Source organism: Melanotaenia boesemani, chromosome 12 (genome assembly GCF_017639745.1).
Source record: "Melanotaenia boesemani isolate fMelBoe1 chromosome 12, fMelBoe1.pri, whole genome shotgun sequence".
NCBI classification, from domain to species: domain Eukaryota; kingdom Metazoa; phylum Chordata; class Actinopteri; order Atheriniformes; family Melanotaeniidae; genus Melanotaenia; species Melanotaenia boesemani.
The window spans coordinates 25,309,433-25,334,960 of record NC_055693.1 but is presented as its reverse complement, the minus strand read 5'-3'; the positions used below and the strand labels follow the sequence as shown (position 1 = coordinate 25,334,960).

At 36.8% G+C, this 25,528-nt stretch overlaps 1 protein-coding gene across 1 annotated transcript in view; it reads left to right on the top strand.

The window, feature by feature from the left end:
- The window catches only part of lrp1bb (low density lipoprotein receptor-related protein 1Bb), a 335,780-nt gene that overhangs the window by 117,252 nt on the left and 193,000 nt on the right, over positions 1-25,528 (top strand). The window contains exons 3-5 of the mRNA XM_042001119.1: positions 4,436-4,573; positions 24,372-24,491; positions 25,042-25,170. Coding sequence (XP_041857053.1) covers positions 4,436-4,573; positions 24,372-24,491; positions 25,042-25,170 — 387 coding nt within the window. The remainder of the gene's footprint in view (positions 1-4,435; positions 4,574-24,371; positions 24,492-25,041; positions 25,171-25,528) is intronic.

The following is a 25,528-nucleotide window of genomic DNA, read 5'->3' as shown; positions in this document are numbered from 1 at the left end:
CTACTTCTTCTCTTTCTATCTTATGTGAGTTGTGTTATGTGACTGTTTTAGTTGTATAACTCATTGCTTAAGATTTCACTAAACTGACCATAACATTTGAAGGGAAAAAAAAATCTTTTTACTCATGTTTGAAGTGGACCTATAGTACATCACAAATATTTTTTTCTTTGTGATTCTGTCACCATGCTTTAACTAGGAACCTTGTAGTCAGCAACACGACCCTTTTTCATGGCAGATGTTTTGACTTGTCAGGGCAGAAAAGTAGCAGGTTTATTAATGATGGTTGCAATCCACTTAGGTGTGTCCGTGCTGTTTTGCAGACTGGCTCACTGTGAAATGGATCATCATTAATGTTATTAATTCTACTTGTGCAGTGAAAAGTCAAAATATCTACCATGAAAAAGGGTTGTTGCAGTATTTAGATTAGATGTGCACACTCTATTCTAATTTACAGTTTGGTATTGTAGAATAAGACAATGATAGATATTGATATAATACTTAAATGCTTCTTTGCCTGAACAAGGAGAAAACTGTGAAAAATCTCTATTCATTTACCTTACCAAGGCATCATTTGCTTTCACCTTTAAGTGTTATGATTAAAGTGGTTTATAAATGTGCTTGTTCATTTTATATCTTGATATAATTGATTTATCAAGCCATTAGTGCTTCCACTAGGGCTGGGAAATCCCAATACTGGTTGGCTAAATGATGACATATGATATAAATCTTGATATCTTTTTCTTTCTTTTTTTTCTGGTAAGAAATAATAAAAACGCAGTGAGGTTCTCTCACACCCGTTTATATTTGTAGAGTGCTATGAAATTCGTTTTGGTTTTTTCCAGGTTCCATTTTATTTTTTATTTCAGTGAATTAGCAGACGCTTTTATCCAAAGTGACTCACAGCGGTCAGCCAGTGACGTTAAGGGTCTTGCCTAAGGACCCAACTGGAAGGTGTTAATATCCATCCCCTGGTCTCATGGGGATGAATGGGGAACGGATGCTCTACCAACTGAGCTATTCAGCCACACTGTCGCACTGTCCAGCTGCACACACAAGAATTTTTTTTTTCCCCAAATTCCTTGTTTTTTTTCCCCACACATTTTCTCTGGGGGTAATGTTTTCAAATCAGGTGGTGGATGTATACAATTTCATCAGTTCACATATTTTTTCTTAGAGATATTATTATTTTGGTTCTAGAGGCCTTTATGACACAGATGCTGAAAAGGAAAGCGGGTCAAAGACAGAGGGGTTGCAGCAGAGGGCTCCAGGCTGGGATTCAAACCTGTGCCAGCTGCATGGAGGAATCTCTGAGCCGGGTGCTCAACCAGTTCAGTTTAATCTTAAGTGTGCAACAGTCTCTCCTACAATATAGTTTTGTTGACATCACTGATATTTTTTTTTCAGTTCTTCTTCAGGACTGATATGTAAACCAATCATTTATGCTCCTTTTCTGACAACCCTCCTCCTTGTTAGCAACACTTTTCCAAACACAGATTATATTCAAGGAAAGGAGAAATGGGCATCTCAGTGCTCTTTTAGAATTTATCTAATGCAGCATGAACTAATGTAAAATTATCTCAATATAATCCAAAATCTCAAGATATCGCCCCAGCCCTAGGAACCCAGTTTAGAACAAAAATGATCTGTTTTTTTTTTCCCCCCTTCAGGAATTATCCACAGTGATAGAACAGGGGGTTACTAAAATTTTCTTTTTTCCTGTCCTTTTGTTTATCTGTCATCATCACTTTCAGCCAAGGCATATTCATTTGTTTAACACTGGCCAACACATCACTCTCTCAAAACCATCTAGACACCAAAATACAGACTGCACTAGCGTCCATGGAGATACTCTTTGTCAAAACTTTTTCACTCAGAAATTAACAGATCAAGAATTCTCCCAAATCTTTTTTTTTTTTTTTTTTTTCTTCAGCATTTGTAAACCAGGGCTGTTGATGAAATGTTAAGATAAAGACACAAACTGCTGTGAGCTGTAGCCACATCAAAGGAAAAATGAATAAATATATAAATACAATAAAACATAAGATATTAAATGAGATATGTCATTGTTCACCTTGACTGACAGGTCTGTGATCTCTGAGCTTCTGACATGTTCAATGACGCCCTGTAAATGCCAGAACTACAGTAACAGAATATTTTTATCTCAGCTGAACTGATTTTGTGAACACAGTAACATTGAACATGGCAGTTACATGTTATAGGTCACCCAGCCAGTTTTGAACTTCGATATTAGATATAAACAATACAAAAGTGTAGCATTTGATACTAATAACAAAAGGAAAAAAAAAAAAAAAAAAGAAAAAAAAATTGTGACCGAATAGGATATTTTTGTCCTAAAAAAAAAAAAAACGCAGTTGTGGTAAGGGCACCCAAATGGCTAGCAGCTAGCAGCGGCCCTGGTTTGGAACATAGAAATTGCTTATATTTTGTTTCTTGGGACTATAAAGTGACAGTATCTTTTCCTGGCAACTGGTTCCTTTATAATGCAATCATAATTTTGCCTATGTCTTGTTTTTCATCACTAATGGTCTTTTGGGAGACATGAACGCAACTAGGTTTTTTTTTATTTTTTGCCCTTTTGTCCTGAGCTAATGTGTGTTCTGATATCCCAGCTTTAACCAAGCTGTAACTCAGTATCCGTGCAGTTGGCAGAGTTTGGGGGGTTTAAGTGTCATTAGCACCTTGAAATGGAAAATGAAGGGCAGAGGAACTATCCTGTCTCTTTGACTTTGAGCAATCGTCCAGTGTAGTACAGTAGTTTGGGACATTACAGAGGAGTTCTGAGCACCTCAGCTGTTAAGAGACCATCTGTGTACCCCCTGCATCACAGATCAGTGCCACTGAATATTCATGCACCATTCCTCCCCTTATCACATTAGATTAGAGCCCATGTGGCAAGTAACCAAAGGGAGAGGCTGACAGCACTGTTATGTTGTCACAGACCCTTAAGCTGTGTGTTAAATAGCACATTTGCCAAATGGACACTGAAACACTGACTTGGATGTTTTGTGAAAGTGCCATTTCTTTCTGTAAGGTTAAAATCTGTCTGCTATATTTTAAAGTGACAGTCCATTTTATTTAATATGCATACATTAAGTCAATAATGTATATGGAATTATAGATTACAATGATTACAGCATCAAAATGTGTGACATTTTAGCAGATTTGAGAGGATTTTGTGCCTGGGAGTGCAGTAACTTTACAATTCTTTAAAGATGAAAACATAAAATTATATTTACTAATGTCAGAGCAACAATTATTTAGAAAACAGGTTAAGTCCTATATCCAGTTTCTGCTAGATTTAATGAACTGCAAAGAGATTTTTAGATTTTAAGACCAAATGTAACAATCCATCATGGCTCGCACTGCAGGAGAAAGTAGATGTTTTAAACATGTTTTGGATCCCACCAGTTGGGGCTGCCAGTCCACTCATGTATGAAACATGAACTCTCAGGGACAAGGTCACTCAAAGTTGACATACCTAAATGTGGCATAAATTGTGCAGAATTTCAGTGCTTGAAATGTAGAAATCATTATATATTTATTCAAGAGAAAGGTTTTCAGGCGTTGTTTTGGGGCAGTTTTTGGCTTAGGGATGGGAGACTGATTAATCAGTTTTGTCTCAAATATAGGCCTCCTCCTCCACACATCTCCTCCATAAATCTGCACAATATGACTGCCATCTTTGCAATAGCCACATTAATTTTGGCATATCTTACCTTCACAAGTAGAAATAGGTTTTGCAAATAAGTAATCATCCAGTTCACGATTCACACGTGTGATGTACATGCAGTGAGTTTGAATGTGTGGGAGAACTATGTAAATTGTTACAGATCTCATCACATGGGTGATAAATCTTCCCATTAAGTGCTTGCAATGGCACAATGATAATTGATGTCAATGTAGTTAAGGTGGAAATGTGACACATTTACAGTTCCAGTGTATTGGTCAGCTGTGTTTTATGTGCTCTTGGGGCTACCCACATGAATGAGGGTCACCTGTGTGCCTCATGAATCCTTAAACAGCTGCTCTCTGCTGTTTGCCTGCCTAGCAGTAGGAGCCAGGTAGTTTGTTATGAGATTTCACCAACGTGGCTACAAGGCAGTGTGTGTAAAGAACATCTGTTGTGTGTAAAGAACAATGCTGTGAAGTATAAATACATTTGCATATGCATAGGTTCTTCCTCCTGTAAAGGGTCTTGAAGTATCAGCACTTTGAGGTGACACAAAAAGGTGTTTACTTGCAAAATATTTCAAACAATATCAACGTTGTTTTTTTATATATATATATATATATATATGGTCAGTTTTATCCATGTGCCGGGAGTAAAAATGGTCATAAAACTTAAGCACATTTGGCTTGTGCAATATATATGATTTATTCATTTCTTTGACTCTGTCTTGCTTTTTTGCTCTAGGTGCACAGGACTTGGTGATCAGATGTCCCCTTAATCACATACAGTGTATTGGGACGAAAAAATGTATTCATTTCAACAAGCTCTGCAATGGGGCGAAAGACTGTGAGGACGGCTATGATGAAGGAGTTCACTGTCGAGGTAAGAGTTAATGATGCTTTCACATCCTGCTTCTTTTCTCTTTTTGGTTTAGAATACATATTAAGAAGTATCCTCATTATCATGGAAATTAATCAGAACATGCTCACTTTATTTGGATTTTTAAGATTGTATAATTTATTTTTCACATTAAATAAGCTTCAAATTGGTAAAATATGTAACAGAGGAAAATGTTTAACTTCCATTCCCTTTTAATTTACTTTGAATTAATCTTCCAAAATTAATCATTTATAGATATTTGCTTTCAAGTAGGAAGAGCTGCTTAACCTGCCCTTTTTACATTTCATTTCAGCTGCATGATGGCTGCTAATGAGAGACTTAATTCATGTTATGCTGATTTGATCTGCTACTTTTGAACTTTTGTGGTTAAACTGGTTGCCAAGGTGACTTCTTGTCATCTTTGCTGTCAGAGCAGGTGAGAAACACAGCAGGACAGTAGCGGCAGGCGTTGTGCCGTACACAAGTTGTAGCTCACATTTCCTAGCAAGTAGACCAAGCTGCCATGGACACCTGGCTTCTGTGATAAGGCAAGTTTGCTTCGTGATTGCTGTAGTCTTGGCACAACAATAACACCCGTCAGGCAGAAAGCACAACCTTTTCTGACCTGTAAGACAGTTAAAGTCATGCTGGGATTTCGTCTGTGTGAGTCCGAGGTGCAAGGAAGTGCTAGCCTTTGATTTATAGCTATGAAGAAACAAAAAGTCTGCTTCTTTGCTTGGAGGAGAAAATTCTACTCTGCATGCTTCTTTTTAAAATCAAGAGCAATAGAATCACTTACATTCACCTCAACCTTTTTTAAGACTGTTTGAAACCCTGTGGTTTATAGAAACGTCATGGCAACAGTGCTAGCATAAATTTGTTCCCCTGCGTATGTGTTCTGGATTGCTGCACAATACTATTGTTACAATATGACCTGTTTAGAGATGGGTGGAAGTAGGATAATTGGTAATAGAATTTTGAAAAATCTAAATAAATGCCACCTAGGTTAGACCTCAAGTCAGCAGTGGACAAACACCTACAAATGCTTTACAGGTTTTTGCTGGATGAGATTTCTATGAGTCTGCAGTTCAGTTAAAGTGCATCAGCGCATGTAGAAAAATTACAACTGGTGTAGGAAAACGTGAGAAGCTGCTTTTCAGACTGCTGCATTTCACAAAATTCAAAATAGGGAATCCTCACCAGAGCAAAATCTTCATTTTGACCATATGTTGATTCTGTTTGTTTGGTGTGTGTTGTGCTTGCTTTTGTGGACCCTCAAGAATCAGTTAGTCTAGAATTCAGGTGGAAAAACAATAATAGAAAGACTGACCTTGCTGTATGATTGACTCCACTGAGGACCTACCACTCACAAAAGGCTTAAGGGGGGCTTTATTTCTTTTATTTTATTTATTTATTTTATTTTTTTTCAGTGTGAAATGTGCTTGTGCTTCTTTTTACTATGTATGTTTTGTTGCAAATTTTGTAGACAAAAGAAAAGTAAGATTACTTGGAATCTCTGAATAATGAATCATAAATATTCTTGTTTATGAAACCACAGTACATACCAGTAATGTGTCTTTCATCATATACAAGTATAAATAATTAAAAATGATCATTTCATTGTTTCATTGCATAAAGAAGCTTTTAAATGTGCTTTCTTTTAAAGTTGCGTATGCTTTTTTGCAGCTTTCCACCATTTATCATAAAATTTATCTTTAAATTTTTGTCAGGTTTAGCTTTTTGTTTAACTGGGATTAATTTAATTACTCCTTAGAAATAAAATGTGATTTGAGTAGAAATTGTAATGATTTTTTACATTTTTTAAAGTTTACAGTTTACAAGCTTAAAACTCAGTCCTTTTGAGTCATTTTGATAGTACATCAATATACATTATGCACATTCCTGCAGCCACCATTGCTCCACAGTGTCCCGAGGCTGAGAAATGGCACTTAACTTTTCTTTTTTCAGCCCAGAGCATCACTTGACAGCTGCGTTTTGCATTACACCACTGAGTCACATGCCAACATATTGGCTGTACTGAACATGCACCATGGCTGACTCAGCAAAGAAAGGCAAGAGGACATTATTGGAGGAAGTGAGGAAAAGAAAGGTAGAAAATAACAGAGCAAGAAATGGAACAAGCGTGGAGAGAGCTCAGAGTAGAGGTAAAGGACAAGTTAGTCCCCGTTAGATGGCACCAAAATTTAGCTATGCACCTTTAAACCAAATTGTAGTTAATCATACACCTTGGTTTTCATTTACATAAATAATGGCTTCTTACTTTTTTTTCTGATAGAAGCATAGAAGCATAGAGGGATGTTGCGAGTTTTGTTCCTTTCTTTTTCACATCAACGATGCTTGTCATTAAAGTTGCATGATTTAACCTCATCTGGCTTTCAGCTAAGTCTAAGAGTTTCATTAGTTGTAAAATCCTGGGCCTGTATTAGCTAGCTAATGTTAAAGACTGGAATTTTGCCAAAACCCAGTTGTCAATTGCTGCTAGTGTTTAGCTTCTAGCTGCTAACTACTAGCATATGTAGTCATTTATTTTCTATTTATGAAAAAGAGTTAAGTGTTTCATAGTATTTCAGCCTTTCAACATACTGTCTCTGAATGAAGTAATTTATACAAATACAAAAAGGTGTAAAGAAGAAGAAGAAGAAAAATAATAAAAGACATTTAAACTTTTTAATTGGATAATGACCAACAAAATTAAATGGAAAAAAAATCTGGGAAAAGTCAATGCAACACAACCAGGACACACCAGACAAATTTATGTTCAGTTTGTTTTTCCAACTAAACTAATTTTAAAAAAGGGGACTGCAGTCATTGTTGCTAGGGTGAAATATCTGCATCCTTGTGTGAAAATTAAATCCATCTTTTTTTTTAATTACTATATCTGCTAATTGATCGCCTGAATTAAAGTATAAGACGGAGCCATTCAGACTAGCGAGGTTAAAATATACTCTGAGTATGCACAATAGAAATTCAGACTGATTACTGTGCTGTATAATCGGGGTTCAGGAGGTCTCAGTCCTGCTGCCGGACTAGACCTGAACTGTCAGAATATAGACATGGTCCTTCGGAGGTTTTCCTGTGCTGTCTGTCACCTGGACATTGGGAGCAGATTCTTGGGGGTCCTCTAAAGTGGAGACTGTGACCTCTTGCAAAACAAGAAATTGTGCATATGTGCAATTGGTTTGGAAACTCAGAGAATGAGTTAATGTCTTTGTTTTTTGACTCACTTTGCTCTGTGGACAGCTGAGTGGTGTCTGTGGCCTGGAAATCACAAAGTTATAACTTTTTGAGAGAAGAAAAGTTTGTTTTGTTTTTTATTATGTTACATCTTTCGACTGTTAATGGATTACATGGTGCCCCTGTGCTTTTAACTCCTTTCAGAAGCATTGTCTGTTGCATTGTGAAAGAATGTGTGACCTGAATTCTAATAAACCACCTTTAAATGCAACACTGCAGTCAGCTGCATTGAAAACTTCCTAGCCTAAAGCAATAAAAAGCATTATTTCTTCTCAATGAATAAATTTCTCCTGTATGAAATATGAATTTTTCTTAAATTATTCATGTATTAAAAATTTCTTTATTTCTTTTCAAATTTACTGTAGACTGTCATACATTGTAGTTCATTTCAGTGTGTTTAAAGAAAACCCCCTTCACAAGTTCACTCAGGGACAAGCACTGTACTGTGTGCTTAGTCTCCGGACAAACCAAACTCATTGGAGCAGGAGAAATTGAGGTCACCAAAGTGAAGTTTTAGTCAACCAGCTGGTTCTCTTAAAACTTTTTTCCCCTCCTGTTTCTGCCCACCTCTTATGAATATACATGCTGAACATCCCAAGAGGCCTTGATATGAAAGTGTCCAGATGGAAAACCACCAAACTCTTTTTTGCTCACCTCCAGGAAACTCATTCTTAATCGCATGCTCATGGCTGCGCTGTGAGAGCTCTCAAGTCTCTGCTGCTTACACTGAGGAAGACAAATGTCAGTCCTAAATAAATACAACTCAGGCTTCATATAACATCTTCAGGGCAGTCCCAGAAAGTGAATACAAACAAATTTATTTCAAATGACTTTGGTGTCGGGGGAAAAAAAAAAAAAAAAAAAAAACTTTTAGGTCACTCACTGCTTGGTAACACATTCTTACTCCTTTTTTGTCACATACTAACACTTGGCCAGGAACATGAAGATGGGGTGAATGTTTCCACCTGATGGGTAAGGATGTCAATAGAAAAAAAAATAAATAAATAAATAAAGTTTAAGGGGTGGTGGAGGCAAAAGACGGTGACCTCAAACCATTGGACTTACATTTTTTATTTTAGTTTTCACTTGCTCTGTTTGGTGTAATGAAAGAAAGTTTCTTGGTTTAATACAATGAAACATAATAGTTTATTTTTTCCCAAATACATTTTATTTTTACAACTACGTAAATCATTTCCTGCACATTGCAAACTTGAATTTTTCAGGCAGATGTTTTTTTTCTACATGGTGACAAGCTTGATTTACAGATACAGAACTCAAATTATTTGCAAACATAAATTTACACCCGCAAAATCTTTATGACTTTATATTGAGCCCATAGTTTTCACACTCAGATATTGTGCTTAGAATTCATACTTCATGGTCAAAAAGACCATGGTTGTGTCACAATATGCTTGTATGCTTGTATGTGTTTACTCTCCAGCTTAAGCCCCTCCTAGGTGGTTCTCCGGCTTCTTCTGTGCACTCGCCTTATTTTTTTTTACTTAGATTTTCTATGGTCGCTTTCAAATTGCCATTAAAAACATCCCCAGCCGACCACCAAATGATACACTTTGCTTTAGTCAATTTATTGTCTTAGAATTCATGTAAAAAATAAAGTTAGGGTTTATTTGTCAAAACTTATGAGTTCACCGTGAAGGCAGTTAATCGCAGATTGCATTTGCAGTACGTTATTTGCATGAACATTATTAGTATTTTTACTCCATGCGTAAAAAAATCCAGTTATATTGCAATCACCTTATTGCATATACTAATCTCCAGCATGCCTCATGTAGGAATAATAATGAAACAATATCATTTTACTGTTGTATTTCCTTAACTTTATCAACAAAGCTGTCAGATGTACAGTATGTACAGCTGACCTCACCTGTTATGTTTTCATTATATTAGCCATTAAGCAAATTAATTAATTAGTCATTTTTGCTGATAGGACTTTTTATCATTTCATAAACACTGACCTGAAAACAAAAACAGCAAGAGTAGCAACATCATTAACTAAACAGAATTGGATTATGAAAATTGTGTTTTGGATGATCTGCTATACACAGTAAAGCAGTAATTCTCAGACGGACATGCTGTGAAGTAAACGAGTCAAACCTGAACGTCGGCATCATATCCAGGATTGTTGTGGTTTCTATTGCTGTTCCACAGCAATCCGAGAGCGAGTAGTAAAGATCCCAGATGAGACATTTTGTGGAAAAAGGCTGAAACTAGAGGCAGGAAATATGTTAATCTGACAGCACAAACATAGTTTGAGGGGCTCAAGCAAGCAGGACTTTTTGAGTGTGTGGGTGGAGTTTTTAGAGGGACTTGTATGTTAACATAAAAACAAGAAGTCCTGCTGTCAAATTGAAAGAGAGAAATAAAGCTCTTTATTAAAGACAACAATATGCATCCCAAATATTTTACATCTCTAAACATATATTAGCAACAAGATTCTTATTTTTCTTGCTTATCTGATTACTGTTATTATGCATCGAATAGCAGGGATGTGATCTGCAGAGAACATTTAGGTAAAGTATTATATAAACATTCAGGAACTTCTGTTTCAGTCTGTTAGATTGCACTGATTTCTGAAACATGATTCCAAAGGCTCGTGATAGAGTTCATACACAGTGTCCTTAATGTGTTAGAGTGTATTCCTTTGTGTGAGAATATATTTAGCATGAAAGCTGTCTTATCAGTTCTGCCTAAATCCAGAACAAATCCAGAATAAATACTATTATCTTAAATTATGCAGGTAAATTCAAATAATACAGTCACACATATATATATATATATATATATATATATATATATATATATATATATATATATATTTATCTTTACCAAGGTGTCAGCTCATGTTGGAAAAACAAACCCTGATAACAAGGTCATTAAGCAGAAAAATAAATCCTGGCAGCACATGTACAACCACGTCAAAGATTTTTGATAAGCTAATACCAGATCAGTGTTGTCACATTGGCTTGTCGCAAAGTAAATGTCAGCAAGTCAGTCTTGACTACTTGCAAATTTAAACTGAACAATGTAACACAGCAATATTTTACTTTACTTCATGTCATTTCCACAGTAGTTCAAGGTGTAATTATGTATTATGAGTTGTCTAAAATTTCTAAATGTTTTTAAATTCTAAATTTTTTATTTATTTATTCCTAGTGGTTATTTTTTTATTTTGTTTTAATTAAATTGCAATCCTCCTTTAATCATTGTGAATGTGAATGCCCAGAAAGATAATCAGTATAAAATTTTAGGCGTCAACTGCAGGAGATGGAAAATCTTCACAGCTGGTCTCAGTTTTTATAGCCGCTGCCTGTGTGAGGTTATTTTCTTCACAGTGCCATTTTTATCTAATTTGCTGTGCAACAACCTCCAATGCTACATGTTAACACATGTTAAAGATGGATTAAAACGGAAAAGATATTTGTATCCATCCTTGTTGCTTTTGATGTGAAGAATGTAAGAGGATTTTTTTTTTTTTTTTTTTTTTTTACTGTTTAGTGCATGGTAGAGAATACATATATGTATAGATAATATGCATAGCTTTACAGTATAGATACATTAATGCAACAGTAAAATGTATGAGAAATCTTAATTTTTTCATTCTGTAATTTAAAAGAAAATTAAAATCTCTCTTTTTATTGACATTCAGCACGATTCATTAACAATAACTATAACTGCTGATTTAAATAGTGAGTTTCTGGATTTTTATCTAAAGTGAAACCCAGTCAAATGACCACAGTTCTAAATTATTTAGATTGACCCCAAATTGTTTCTAAGAGAGTGGGTTATTCGGGTAATATAGGCCTGGGTAAGCGGTACACGATGCAAACAAAAGGTGTCAGAAATAGCAAGTAGTTCACAACATCTTTCACGTCTACTGACATTTAAACAACATATTAATAAGTACCCTGGTGCATTTATCCCAGACTAAGCTCGACCCACACCATTACATTAATCATTAACAACCTTATTTGGTAATAGCTCATGAGTACTTGACATTTACTGCAGAATCAGCCCATTTATTGAAGTGTGGAGCATGAAAAACACACACACATCCACATAACAGGTCAATTTGAATATGAAAAGCATCATACAATAGATATAATTCATGCTTTATTAGCATTTCAGTCTCAGAGGAGTGAGGCCTGTGAAGCTACTGTAGTTCAGACAGCATAAGTCTCTCTATAAAAATCACACAATGCACGTTATTCACATACTGAACACATATCCAAACCGCTATTCTAATATGGCGTTCTGTTGAATCTGTCATGCGTGTGCTGACGCTCTCATTGCCAGTGAAAGAGCTGCTTCACTGCTCACAGTACAACTACAGCTGCTACTGTTATTGCTGCCGCTTGTGATTCCATTTCATCCCTCTATGGGCTCTGATTCTGAGGTTTTCACCCCACTGGGGAAGTTTGTTGCCCATTTCTCTCCTTTCTGCACTAAGCTTTTATGTTAGGAGAAAAGGATCAATGTTCCATACCAACTACCAAATATGTAATAAGCCGTTCTTTTTCATATATTCTGCAGTTATTGAAATATGAGGATTTTAACCTGCAACTGCTGTTGATTGTTGCAGTTGGGGATGCACATAAACCAGCTGTTGCTCTGTGCATGCCAAGTGTGTGTTTTTGTGTTCAGCAGAGATGTTTTCTGTAGCAACAAATACCACATTGTTTTTGAATATGCTCCAATTCAGAAACCATAACTAAACACAGAAATACTTAATAGCAAGCTGTCTGGAATTTGCCTCAAACCCAAAAAAAGCAATTTTACCACCTCTGACATCCCTTCAACAAGAATCTCCTAAGGGGTTCTTGAATATAAATATGCACACAATTGAAGGCCAGTTTATGCTCAATGCAGAAGACGGATACGCAGATGGATGGACAGTTTCGTCCGTCACCTGCGTCAGTTACATGCGTAAATTTGTCAGTTTTCAGGGAGGTTAGCTATCTGTTACTTGACGCAGAAGATGGAAAAATACCACCGGAAATTGTGGGGGCAGTCCTGTACAGAATAGCTGCCATGTGACCAGCAAAAGAAACAAGCCAGAAAGGAAGAGGATCAAGAAGGGAACAAAAAAAGCAGAAGAATGAAGACAATAGCAATAAGTGTAGAAATTGCGCAAACTTTTGAGGAAAGGATATGCAAGTAATTAGGGTGTGTTGAACGGTTGGAAACAAGTTTATAGTGGTGCAAACAATGTCTGAAACTGACGTCGGCTCGCAGGAATGAACTCTGAACTTAGCATTGCCCACTAGAGAAGGAATTTTCTTAACAACCATGATAATGCAAAAGATGTATGGAAGCATGAGGACAGCAACATATGACAGCGTTTGAAATAGACGTCACTATTTACGTACTTAAGGGAGCATAAATGGGCCTTAAGTCCATGGACAGCACGACATGTAAGAAACAAATTTTCAGTCTAACAAAACTAGCTAAATAATGTTGTTGACCTGCTAATTTTACAATTAGTTCTATACGTTTAGGAAATACATAATGACAGCAAGCGCAGAATACAAGCAGAACACACAGTCAGCATCGATGGCTAACTAGCTAGCCTGTTAGCTGCATACAGGAAACAGCAACGCTACTTCAAAATATCCTTATTGTTTCCAGTAAGCTTGTCACCAAAAGAGTAACAAGTAACAAAATCAAGTAATGAAAGATATCTGAAGTCACAAAGCGTTCACCATCCTCTATCATCATGTCTAGTGGATGAATGGCCTGGAGATGGAGTCCATTTGGCGGACTTCCAGTCCTTCTAACTGGACCCACTCCAGCCTATTTTTGATGGTCTGGTAGTCACTGTTCAGTTTTTAAAAGTTTTAATCTACATTGTTTTAAGGTACTTTGGTACCTGTGAGTGGCCATCAGCTCAGAGACGTCCTGGTAAGCCTTCTTCCATGCAGCTTCCTCTTGGTGAGCATCAGTCACCAAGCAGAGAAAATCTACACTTCATTGTTGGGCCACAGCAATGGTTTCTGTGCAGCCATTTACCAGTCAATGGCTACAAAAATAATGAAACTGCACAGTCTTTTTCTTTTTGTGGTGTTTAGTGGTGATTAGTAAATTATATAATTACACGGTCAATGTTGCCAGTTGCTCTGATGACTCTCAGGTGAAGCTGCTCTCTGACCTATCAGTGACTTGCACTCTGTAGATGTCACGTTTTCAGCCTGACTCAGCTCACCTGGAACCTCAGCAGAGTAGGTCGACACCACCAAAGTATCTACTCGGCCCCGGAAACCCCAAGTGGAAAACCCCACAAACTGAAAATAACAGAGTAGGTACTAGTGGAAAAAGCACAATTTTAAAATAATTATCCATATAAAAATGCACAGATACTGTTTGCATTGAACTTCTTTTTGCACTGCCATCTTTGCAGTGTCAGACAATTTCATGAATTGCATGCACTTCAATACACAGGTGAAGCAGCACAGTAATATTCAACATATTCAGCTTGTAATTGTACATTTATGTGCAAAGATTTAAAAAGTCCTGTCAGCTAGGTTAGGACTAGTCATGCCTTGGCTAAGTTTGCTGTTCTAATATAAAAAAAGGGAATACTAATTATATAATAATATTTATGATATTAAACCAAGGAAAAAGCAAGAGAAAATGATGGTGAAAGCCAAATACCACTGGTTTTCCAGCACACACATGAATGTTACAGTCGGTGAGAATCTTCATGCTTTTAAAGAGATTTAAAAAATGTTAAGTATTATTGCCCCAAATCTGCATTTGGACAACAGGTGCAAATACATAAAAATGTGCTTATCAAAATGCCTAGGTGTACAAGGTCTTAAATCAAAGATGTGAAGCTTCAGTCCTCAAAGGCCACAGTCCTGTATGTTTTGGATGTTTCCCTGCTCCAATGCACCTGATTTAAGTTAAATGGATCCCCTCAACAGCTTGTTGTCAAATGCTGTCAAAAAATGTTGGCCCATTAATTTGAATCAGGTGAGCTGCAGTTGCAGCAGGCAACATTCGAAACCTGCAGGACAGCAGCCCTTCAGTGGGTGTCACTAATGAGAAGTAATAAAAGTTCTAGAAGTTTTTTTTGTCGTTGTTTTTATCTAGGTATATTCCATGTCTGAACACAGTAGATGGAAAGACTTCAAATATATTTTCGCTCTGTTTTAAACCGAGTATAGGATGTGCAGATGAGAGTGCTCTTATCTATGATCTCTATAAATATATAAGATTTATGACCTTTCCTATAAGTTAAAAGTCGAGTTTGTAGCCTGTTTTCTTAAGTTACACATGACAGACAGATTTTGTTTCTGGTCTTTGGGAAATGACTTAAAATGATTTGGAATATTAACAACAATCAAATGTTGTTACAAATTGCTTGCAGAGTTGGTTGTGACTGGATCTGTGATTGGATTTTTAGTGTGAACCTGTGCCAACATGAGTCCAGTGGTAAATTGCCAGTAAAACTAATCCTCTGAACACAGCTGAATGTTACATTGATGAGGTGCGGCTGTCCCTCCCAGCGTTTGGCGGTGACAGGCTCTCTAATGCATTTGATCCCAAAATATATGGATTTATTTCTTCTGCATAAGAGTAATCTGGAATTTTACACAGCAATGATTTCTGTGTCATAGCACATCACGTCAAAGGCAGTGTGTTTGGTTTTGCGGGATAACACAATGATTTAAGTTATTTGCAAGATTTGAATTACAACTTAAAGGAATTAGAAAATAAAGGTAATTTTTTCCCATGCTAAAAATACTAAGGAAGATATATACATTTTTCTTTCTTGTAATAAGCCCTTTGAAAAATAAAGAATGTCAAACATGCATCTCCCGTCCCACCCTCTGTTTCTGAACAACATTCAATTATCTCATTTGATTAACTTTTCATTACGACAACTCAGATAAACAAACACTTTTCTCCTGGGTGAAGGAGCCTGTGATAAGTGACGCTCTTGTTCCAAAAGAGTTGTCCATGAAAACAGCTTAATAATTTTTTTGTGTTTCCCGGTAGGTTGAGAAAAGAGCGCTGCCACCCGGTCTTGTAGACTGTAACATATTAGCATATTTATTAAATTCTTGCCCCTCTAATGGATGGAACATTTGCTGTAAGTAGTCAAAATGATCGTTCTCTTCTCTCTTTTGCTACACTACAGTGTGTACTGTTTGTATTGGCTTACACTGCTACACTGCAGTCACTTTAACAGAGAATATGAGGTAGTAAATTTCTATGATGTTCTATTTCCTATTTCTGTATTGCACTCGAATGCATCTGTTGATGTTAAGGCTATTTCCAATGAATTTATCAAAGAATTACATGAAGTAAACTCATCTAATTTTAAATTCTGTATCAGATTCTGTTTTGCTGTTCAAAAGACTCCAAGTCTTGTGGTATCACTGCTTGCGGTTGACTGCCAGGCTCCACTACATGCAATATCAACAACAGCAGACACTGGCAATCAATATTTTATGCATCATACTTTGTTCTTCCAAGGTCTGGCAAGATATTGTCACTCGTATTATTAATCTCTCTAATATGAGGAAACAATCTGGTGTCATCAAATCCTATTACAGTGGATTTTCTTCCTCAGGAGTGGTTAGAATTAAAATTTTATTGTTTGCTGAAATATTTTGACACCCACACTCATGGATGTTTCTTCCAGTATTTTAGGGCATGTCAGAAGCCTGGCTTTGCACCCGTTTTTAAATCTCTCAGCAAATTGTGCTTTGAAGGATTAACAACATTTACTGTCACATTTGAGCCTGACTTTGAGCTACAGGATTAGAATGCATGTATATGTGCATGTGCCTCTCACTTTCTTGGGAAATTTGTAGCGTCTTCACCATCCGTCCATCTCAATGTCACATCAAAGCTGACATACTTAAGCTTATCTGATAACTTTCTAAAGTCTTGTCAATAAATCATGTCACTGCAGTCATACACATATTTCTCCGTGTATGCTCCTTGAATATTTGAACCCAAGAGAATATCTGACCCATTTTCATAGTTGAGGAATCAGTCCTGTCACTCATGCCACCCAGAGGATTCCCACCACAGCTGCAGACCTGGGAATTGGTTAAAGTCCTTATTTATGCTTCAAAAATCATTTAATGGTCCTTTGGCAGTCCGTGGCTGCACTTTCTATGTTGGGTTTGCATCTTAATTTGGTCCCACATCAAATATAGTCCTTGAATACAGAAAGAGTTTGGGGAAAAGGTGGGCTATTCGTAGACAAAGACCATGGCCATCCCTGAAGGGAAGCCATAATTAGGCCAGATGGGGCAATCTGACTGTTAGCCTTGGGTTAGTCTTTTCTTGCCCATGGTGAGACTCCTTGTTAATATTGGCAGAGGAACAGAGTAGCACTCACCATTCATACCCTGCCATCTGTGTGGCAGTATGTGGAAGGTCTGAGAAATTTCTGCTCAAGTGATCTGCTAGACAGAGGGAGGCTGTGGAGGGGATTTTATGTCCCACACCACCAGAAAGCAATGCTTCTGCAGTTTTTCAATGAACCTCACTGAAATTAAAATTCACTTCACTTTGTGCTTAAGCTCATAGAACTATTATGGTATTATAGAAAGAAAAGAAGATGTACATGGCAATAGATAAGCGCAGTAAGGTTCATCTGAACTGAGAAAGAATTGGTTGAACTGACATTATCTGATTTGTTTCAATACTTTGGTTACTTCAGCAAAGTTCCTTGTCTTCTATTGGTTATGTTGCAAAATGTACCAAACTGCTAGAATTTCAAGTCTGTACAGTTGTGATTCATTTGACAATGGTTGGTTATAACAGTAGTCCTCAAACAGCCAACCTCAGATCACAAGCTAGGTATGCTGTAGGACTTTTTGCCAACCATATATTCTATAACCCTAAATACCACTACATCTCGTGGAGAGCTATTTTGAATCCCATTGTATTGTTTTCAAAGCAGTGACAACAAATTTTTAATTTCTAATTCTAATAGAGAAAGAATTGTGATTTTTAATTAACTGCATTCTCAAGTGATTTATTTTTTTATTTTTTTTTTTAGCCCAAGAAAATGTTTTAAGAACCCTGATTTTAGTGGAATCTCCGTTCCAAGAACTGTAGGGAATTTTAGAGCTTGAGAAAGTTTCTGATGGACAGCCAGAAGTAAAACAAAACCCATGAGGGGAGAAATGTATTTCTTTGTTTGCAGCAAAAGCTAATCACCAGTTTAGGCAATCCAGTGTCTAAATGAAGGAAGGGAGTTAGAAAGGGAATCGGGAGGGATGGAAACACAAGAAGGAAGAAAAGAATAAATTAATCAATGGACAGTTTCATTTTATTTGTTAATTAGCTTTTTTTTTTGATAATGTGAATTAGGTCACCTGATTTGAATGTTTTCAGTGGCTATGTCCACTGTTTTTCATGCCATCTTTACTGTCACTATTTTTGTAAAGGCTGTATCATGTAGCTTTATTGAAGAAGCAATGTGAAAATCCTACAATAGAAATAGTGCGTTTCATACTTTTTTCAAATAATATCAAATTTTCTAAGCACATTGACTTGGATAGATAGAAACTATCACCAAGGATTCTGGGTTGTATAGTCACAACACACAAGTACCTCAAACTCGTGTTTAATTTCTCTAAACTAGCTGAGCTGTTATTCTTTCATATAGGTAGGCTAATAATTTGTACTGCTCTAGAGGAAGATAAATTCATGACTTTTAAGTGTTTTCTAAGATAAATTTAGCACACAATGGAGAAATACAAACTTAAGTATCTAATCAACAACTTTTTTTTATGAAATAACACTGCATTTCGTCATTCAGAATATCACTACATTGACTGGAAAGAATATTTGGAGTAATTTTTTCCTGTGTGGTGTTTCATGGAACTACTGCCCCCATGGTTTGATTAACTGAGGTCTGATTTGTTACTGTAGAATGGTGTTGACAACCTGTCTCCATCACAATATCATCAATACAAGATTTTCCCATCAGAAGGGCTTTTTAATGTCTGGAAAATGGAGCACTAATGGAGTTTAGAGATATATTCCAACAAGGAAATTACAGAACCAGTTATTCAATAGCCATTTGCCTGGGATGGGTTTATTTTGATGCATATTATTTTTTTCTCAATAAAATTTTTCTGTTATTTTTCCTTTTGTTTTTGTTGTTTTTTTTTTCACTCAGCTAAAATCATGAATAATTTAGTATTTTCGATGAAAGAACTGTAAATAAACTGTACACCTGGTAAATTTTACCTCACGTGCACTTGTACAATTCCTCTGCCATTTTTAATAGAAATAGATGGTGGAAACAGATCCATTACTGGAAACAAAAAAGCTTTTGTGAAAGACTCTAAACCTGTTTCTTCCTCTTACTGCACATTTCTAACCTATAGCATTAAGGCTACAACATGCACTTCATGATTGACTCATGCACACAAAGGTAGCATTGCTTAGCCTTGGATATGTGAAAAGCAGGCTCAGTTCCAGATATACAATCCCCTCAGCACTCTTTTTGCCAAGAGGGAAGGCTCATCATCTGGTGTCTTTGAGCAGATATAAGGATTAGCTTTGAATATCTTCAGCCCTGCATGTAGTCATTTGATTACAGCTTCACAACAGGGAAGCACGCTAGCTACCATACCTCATGATGAATAATAATGCCTGGGTCACATGGGGTGCACACACTAGCTTGAGAATAAGTAAACAGGAAAGACTGGATGTAGTGTTCATTTTTGACCCAAATGCCAAGTGTTGACAATTCTTATAAAAAATTATCTGTCGTCTCATAATACACTTCCAGCCAACATGTTAAGTGCATTATTTTCATTGATGTGCAATATTTGATTTTAATCAGAAAAATATCCATACTGAAACACATTGCAGAAATCTAAAAAGGAAATAAAATCAACAGATTTACAGTGTCACTATTACACAGCCTGTTTTCTGATATCTGGTTGACAGTTCAAGCACAAATGGCCTGCAGGCACTTTAGTTAGCTTCGTATTAGTTTGCAGGGAAGCTGCATTTTTACAAAGCAGCTTTCTTTTACATTCCTATGAGAGAACCACAAGAAACAGGCCTCTGGCTTTCATTCTTACCATTAACATACTCTAATTTCAAAGCTTAATGCAGTCAGATGGGGCACAGGAAGTATGTTTATACCAGGACATTCACATGCTAATGCAAGTAAAAGATAGCCGTCAGTGACAATGTGTCTATCCAGGCAGACAAATCTGCTGGCATGTGGCTTCTGCAGGTGAAAGTAACTGTTTATTTCCACCCTGTGTCTTTTTTTATTGCTGGTGTATTGAATTTTATTGTACATAACTTCACTTTGTCAGGAGTGCTGTGTTGTAGTCCATCTATACATTGCCCAGCATAATTTGACTCCAGGTAACCCCCCCAAATTACCGAAGTGTACCTGAAATGACTAACTGCGGGAACTCCATAACTGCTTGGCTTTCTGTGGTTGCTCATATTCAAAGGAAAGCTTGAATGCAGCATCAGTGACCTGTGAATTTAGCTCTCACTCTCAATAGCCTGTAGCTTTCTTGTTAACAAAGTGGAGTTGCAGTGGATGATGTTCTTAAGCCCCTTCGGTGGTAATTGTCAATTTGGCGTTCATGCAGTTTTCATAGTTGGCTGAAGATCTGAATAACTGAAGAGTTTATTAAGGCACAGACTCCAAATGCTGATGACAGAAACAAAGACAATATGCCAAAGGCTGAGGGTAATATGATTATCCTCGTCATATGACTATGTTGCTTTATGGAAAGAACAAAGTCTATATGAAATGCAGGAAGTATTTTCTTTAAGACTTAACACATTTCTACAAAAAATGTTTTATTTAACCACTGCGTGTTTCTAATTTAGTGTATACAAAGCAGTGGCTAAGTATGTAAATAAATGTGAGAAATTCTGAGTTGATTATATAATATGATTGTATTATTACAACCTTTATTATTAATTTTTTTCACTTGTGTTTTTTGGCATTTATAGAACCTAATGGTCTCTATTTGGATTTTGCTATACACTTTAGCTTTTGACTTAAATTTGCTATGTCATGCATCTGAGTCCTCAAACCACCTTTCACTATTACACAAATTAGACAATAAGTAAATGAACATGTGTAATATTTTCAAGAAAATTTATATAACAATATAAATGAGTGGCAAAAGTGTGTCAACTTCTTGTGCTTTGATTCAAAATGATGACAGTCAGGTGAGTGGGAGCCCTGTTTGATCTGATCTTCAGTACATACATTAGTTGAAGTGTATCACTTCCAAGAACAAAAGAGATTTCTAAGGACCTTGGAAAAAGTTGTCAGTGTTCATCTAGGTGGAAAAAGTTTCAAAACCTTAACAATTTGACCTGAATTCTTACAAGATGTGTCAAAATGCTGGGAATTTAAGCCTGTGGTTGGACTTTTCCCCAAGAGATGTACTTGCCCCCTTCAGTCCAATAACACTTGTTACCTGGAGGTTAATTTGTGATACTAAATTGGTCATAGTGTGCACTTCAACTCTTGCACAGTATGAGCAGGGATAGGATCAAATCCTTGTGACCCTCTACTGGATTAAGGGAGAGTAGCTAATGGATGGTTAGATGAATGTTACCTTACACAGGAGCAGCTGACCCAAAAATATCACTCTGAGAGCAATGTGTGCAATAATCTGCAAGGTCACAAAGAAACCCAGGGTAATTAATAAGCATCTAAGGGACATCTTGGCATATGATATGTAAAGGATAGGAGAAAACCCTGCTGTTCAAGTTTATTAAAAATCGCATTGGCAAAACAGAAGGGTGTTTTTTTTTTTTTGTTTTGTTTTTGCTTTTTTAACAATGGGTAGATGGATAAGAACAAAATAGATCTTTATAGTTTCAGTAAAACATTATTTTCTGGAAAAAGGACAATAGCGCAATTTAGCATAACAATCGTGCTCCTTCATGCTGATAGTAGTATTATGATTTGTTCTCTTTTTTCCAGTGTGTCTGAAATTAAACAGCTTACCATCAGAGTGCCACTGAACACAGTTTTTTTTCCCCCACACTAGCCTCTCCCTTAATGCATTGATATTTTGCATTAGTCTTCACAGCAGTTTCTTGAACATGTGGGTTCCTTTCTGCCTTTCTGTTCATGATGGTTTTGATAAATTTAGAAACAAATTCAGAATATGGTGGGTAACTTTTAGGCTTTTTGCTCTATGCATAATTTGGACTGTTTTTAGGTCAACCAAGTGTTTAAACTTTAACATTTTTGATCTGATAAAGAGTAAACATGGGGCGATTCCAGCTGTCAGTGAGTAATAAAATCCCAGACTGCCTAATAAAATATTTGCTTTGAAAACACGAAAAACACATAACAGCCACTTCATCTTGAAAAAAAATTTATAACGGTTGAACGTTTCCGTGATTACTAATAGCACAGCATGAATAGTATAGCAATACACGGCTTTCCATTTTCACTCATGCTCAGTTGAGGCACCATGCAGAGCTGTGAGTCAAAATCTTCATTCATGCACATAAGGAGTTCATTTATTTAAAGAAAACAAAGAGGAGGGGGCTTTCTGTATTCACTAATAGAAAAATGAAAGCAAAACAAAAATTGCTTGTATTTACACAAAGCCATTTTTAAAAGTAGTGTTTTATGAAATATGTTTCTTAAAACAAAAAGTATATGTTTTTTGATGCATTGCTCATTTTGTGTTATTGCTACAACAGTACTTATTATTATTCTGGCTGTTATGTCAAAACTTAACTTGCCAATTTACAATAAACGCATTGACTGTTCAGCAATACGTCTACCCGACAGTTGCACTCTTCTAAAATAATGTAGAATAGCTATGAAAAAATTTATGTTAACAGCATATCTTTTATGCACAGAACAGGACCATCTTATAATTTGTTTCTATAGTCCCTTACAAGTACAACCTTTAGTTAATTGCTGTTGAATTGTTTTTCTAAAGAAAACCACTTAACAGGCCACTGTGGTCTGAAGGCTACTGGACATTGAGTGTATCTGTGCACCAGTGTTTGCTTGTTTTCCCCAAAATGAAAACACTGTCATTCCACATTCAACTGCCTGTCTGTCAAAACCTCTGAAGGCTTTGAAAACCTAATGCACATAAAGTTCTCCCATCTTGTTCCATCTCAGAGGGTGTTAAGTGATATCAATAAATGTATTGTCACGCTTTAGAGGAGTTCAAATTTAGACTAATTTCAATTGTGGATTTATTAACGTTGCTGGTTGACATCTTAAGACAGGTCAACAACAACAACAAAGCATCGTTGTGTAGCTGTGGGAACTATGAATGTTTCATGCCAAGCTTTGAATTTTTCTTGACTTTGTTTTCTAGACTATTTAACCATATCCTGTTCAGAGTCACGGGAATCTAAAGCCTGACGCAGCTGCCATTGGGCCGGGAGAGGTTTACACCCTGTAGAAGATAATGGTCCAGCACAGACTATCAAAATAGCTCTAATATTATCAGTCAACAAATTGGCCTTAAAAAACCACTTATATTTATATATGACTCACTCAAAAAATTCTTCCAAGCCATTCATTTTCATGTGTTTCAATCATTCAGTGTGTGTTTCGAACATGTTATCCACTGACATCACATAATTCCAGCCCCTAAAAATCAAAACCAAAGTCTTATTCACAAAGTAATAACAGAAGCCTTGATTTTCATTCATTCCCCACTTTGCTGTTGAGCATAAATACACCCTGTCAAGAAATGATTTGGTCTACTGCTGCAGCATTTCATTAAAATCAACTTGAGATGGTTAGAACAGAAAAAGCATGGACAATCAATGCAAGGGTTTACGGTATCTTTTGAGTTGTTAGCTGACATTAATTAAAGTTCAGCAGTGACATTTCAGTCTCTGCACTGCTCAAGCTTTGTTTTGAGTGCTGTTCTTTCATTTGTTCCACTCTTTCATTTTATTCTGCTGAACATTAATCACACTGCAATTAGATCCTCTTGTGCTTTACAGAACATTATTCCCTTTTACTATTCACTGAAAAGGCATGGGAAATGACAGTGTTGGAACTTCCTGAGGGCTGCAACTTCGTCAATCAGTTTGTCAGTTGAGGATTCAATAATGCATTGTTAGTTATAAATCTTAACTTTGATCCTTACATGGCTTTAAAGCCTACAGTTTAGCGTTGCTGAAGTTTTTCTGTAGCAGATTTTCTGACTACCTGCCAATACCATTTGACATTCACAAAGAGTGACATTTCTCTCTGCTATTTTTCAGTTTCTTTCCAGTATTGATTTCATTTTTGACATTTACATACAAAAAAAGAGAGAAAAAAGAAACAAAAAAACCCCAAAAATTCTGTAATGTATTTCCATGTAGTGATCTGGAGATTTTTGTCTGAGAACAATGTTAATCCTGTAGTCGTAAGTTGGGATGTTTTTGCTAGATGACAAGGGAACAAGTGAGAAGAAAATTGCCACAACAGAGGAAAATCAAATCAAAACAAAAGAAATTTCCCTTTCCACCAACCCTACCATTTATTTTTCCATAATCTTCTTTCTCACTCTCCCTGCAGAGCTCCTGTCAGCCTGCCACGAGCTCCGGTGCCGCTATGGCTGTGTCATGACAAGAAACGGCACCTTCTGTTTCTGCGCCGACGGCTTCGAGGTCGGCGAGGACGGAACGAGCTGCAGAGGTAAGATTCCGTCGCACCGGTGGGGGCCGCCTCCAACACCAATCTCTCCTTTTGCCCTCGGCCAGGCGTCTTTCAGATGAATAGGCGGGAGTTTCAGGCTATATGAGAACCATCTGTCTGCAAGCAGGGTCTCGTGCACAGTGAATGTCACCACCAGCAAGCACACATTGATTCACATATTGTTTATATAACACAGCTTCTCAGTGTGTCTTTCTCCTTTAAAGCTCTTCACACTTGCCACAGGCCAGGTTTCTGACAGCTAGTAGGACTTTGCATATGCCCCATACCAGTAGTATGGATAAAATTGCATGACTATGCTGATGGAAGAGGTTTAAGAAAATAACCCCTCTTTCTGAATTTGATACAGGCAGGGGGGATTTGAGAAAAAGCAGTTCATAAGGTACAGCAACCCCAAAGAAAGCTCATTGGTTATAAAAGTAATTATGCTGGAGGTGCCGGAGTGAGGCCACATTAAGTATACTTTATGTATTTGGGTCATGTTTGAGCACACCTAATTTGTTACAAATGACTTTCTTTCTTTTTCCATAAGATCATGATGAATGCGCCATGTACGGTGCATGCAGCCAAACCTGCACGAACACCTACGGGTCATACAGATGCAGCTGCACAGAGGGATACATCCTGCAGCCTGACAGGATATCTTGCAAAGCCAAACAAGGTGAGTAACACACTTGCATGGCAAGTCATAGGAATCTGCATAGTGTGTATGTTTCACTTCTAATAATAAACAGGGTAGTTTTGTTCAACCGGAGTGGGAATCCAGCTTATCAATGCCTTGAGATGGTAGGGCAAGATTAATGTGGTTTAGAAATGACCACATCCATCACTGGGTAGATGTGGTCAAACTGGGATAATGATAAAATTAATGAGCATGAGATTTTAAGTGGGTGCAGTCTGGAATATTTTGTACAGGGACAATGCTGCGCATCACCTTGATTTATGTCAATGCCTGATGTTAGTTCTATTGTAAATATGATCCCATGAGTAAAACAATCTAATTGTAAAAGTAAAACACC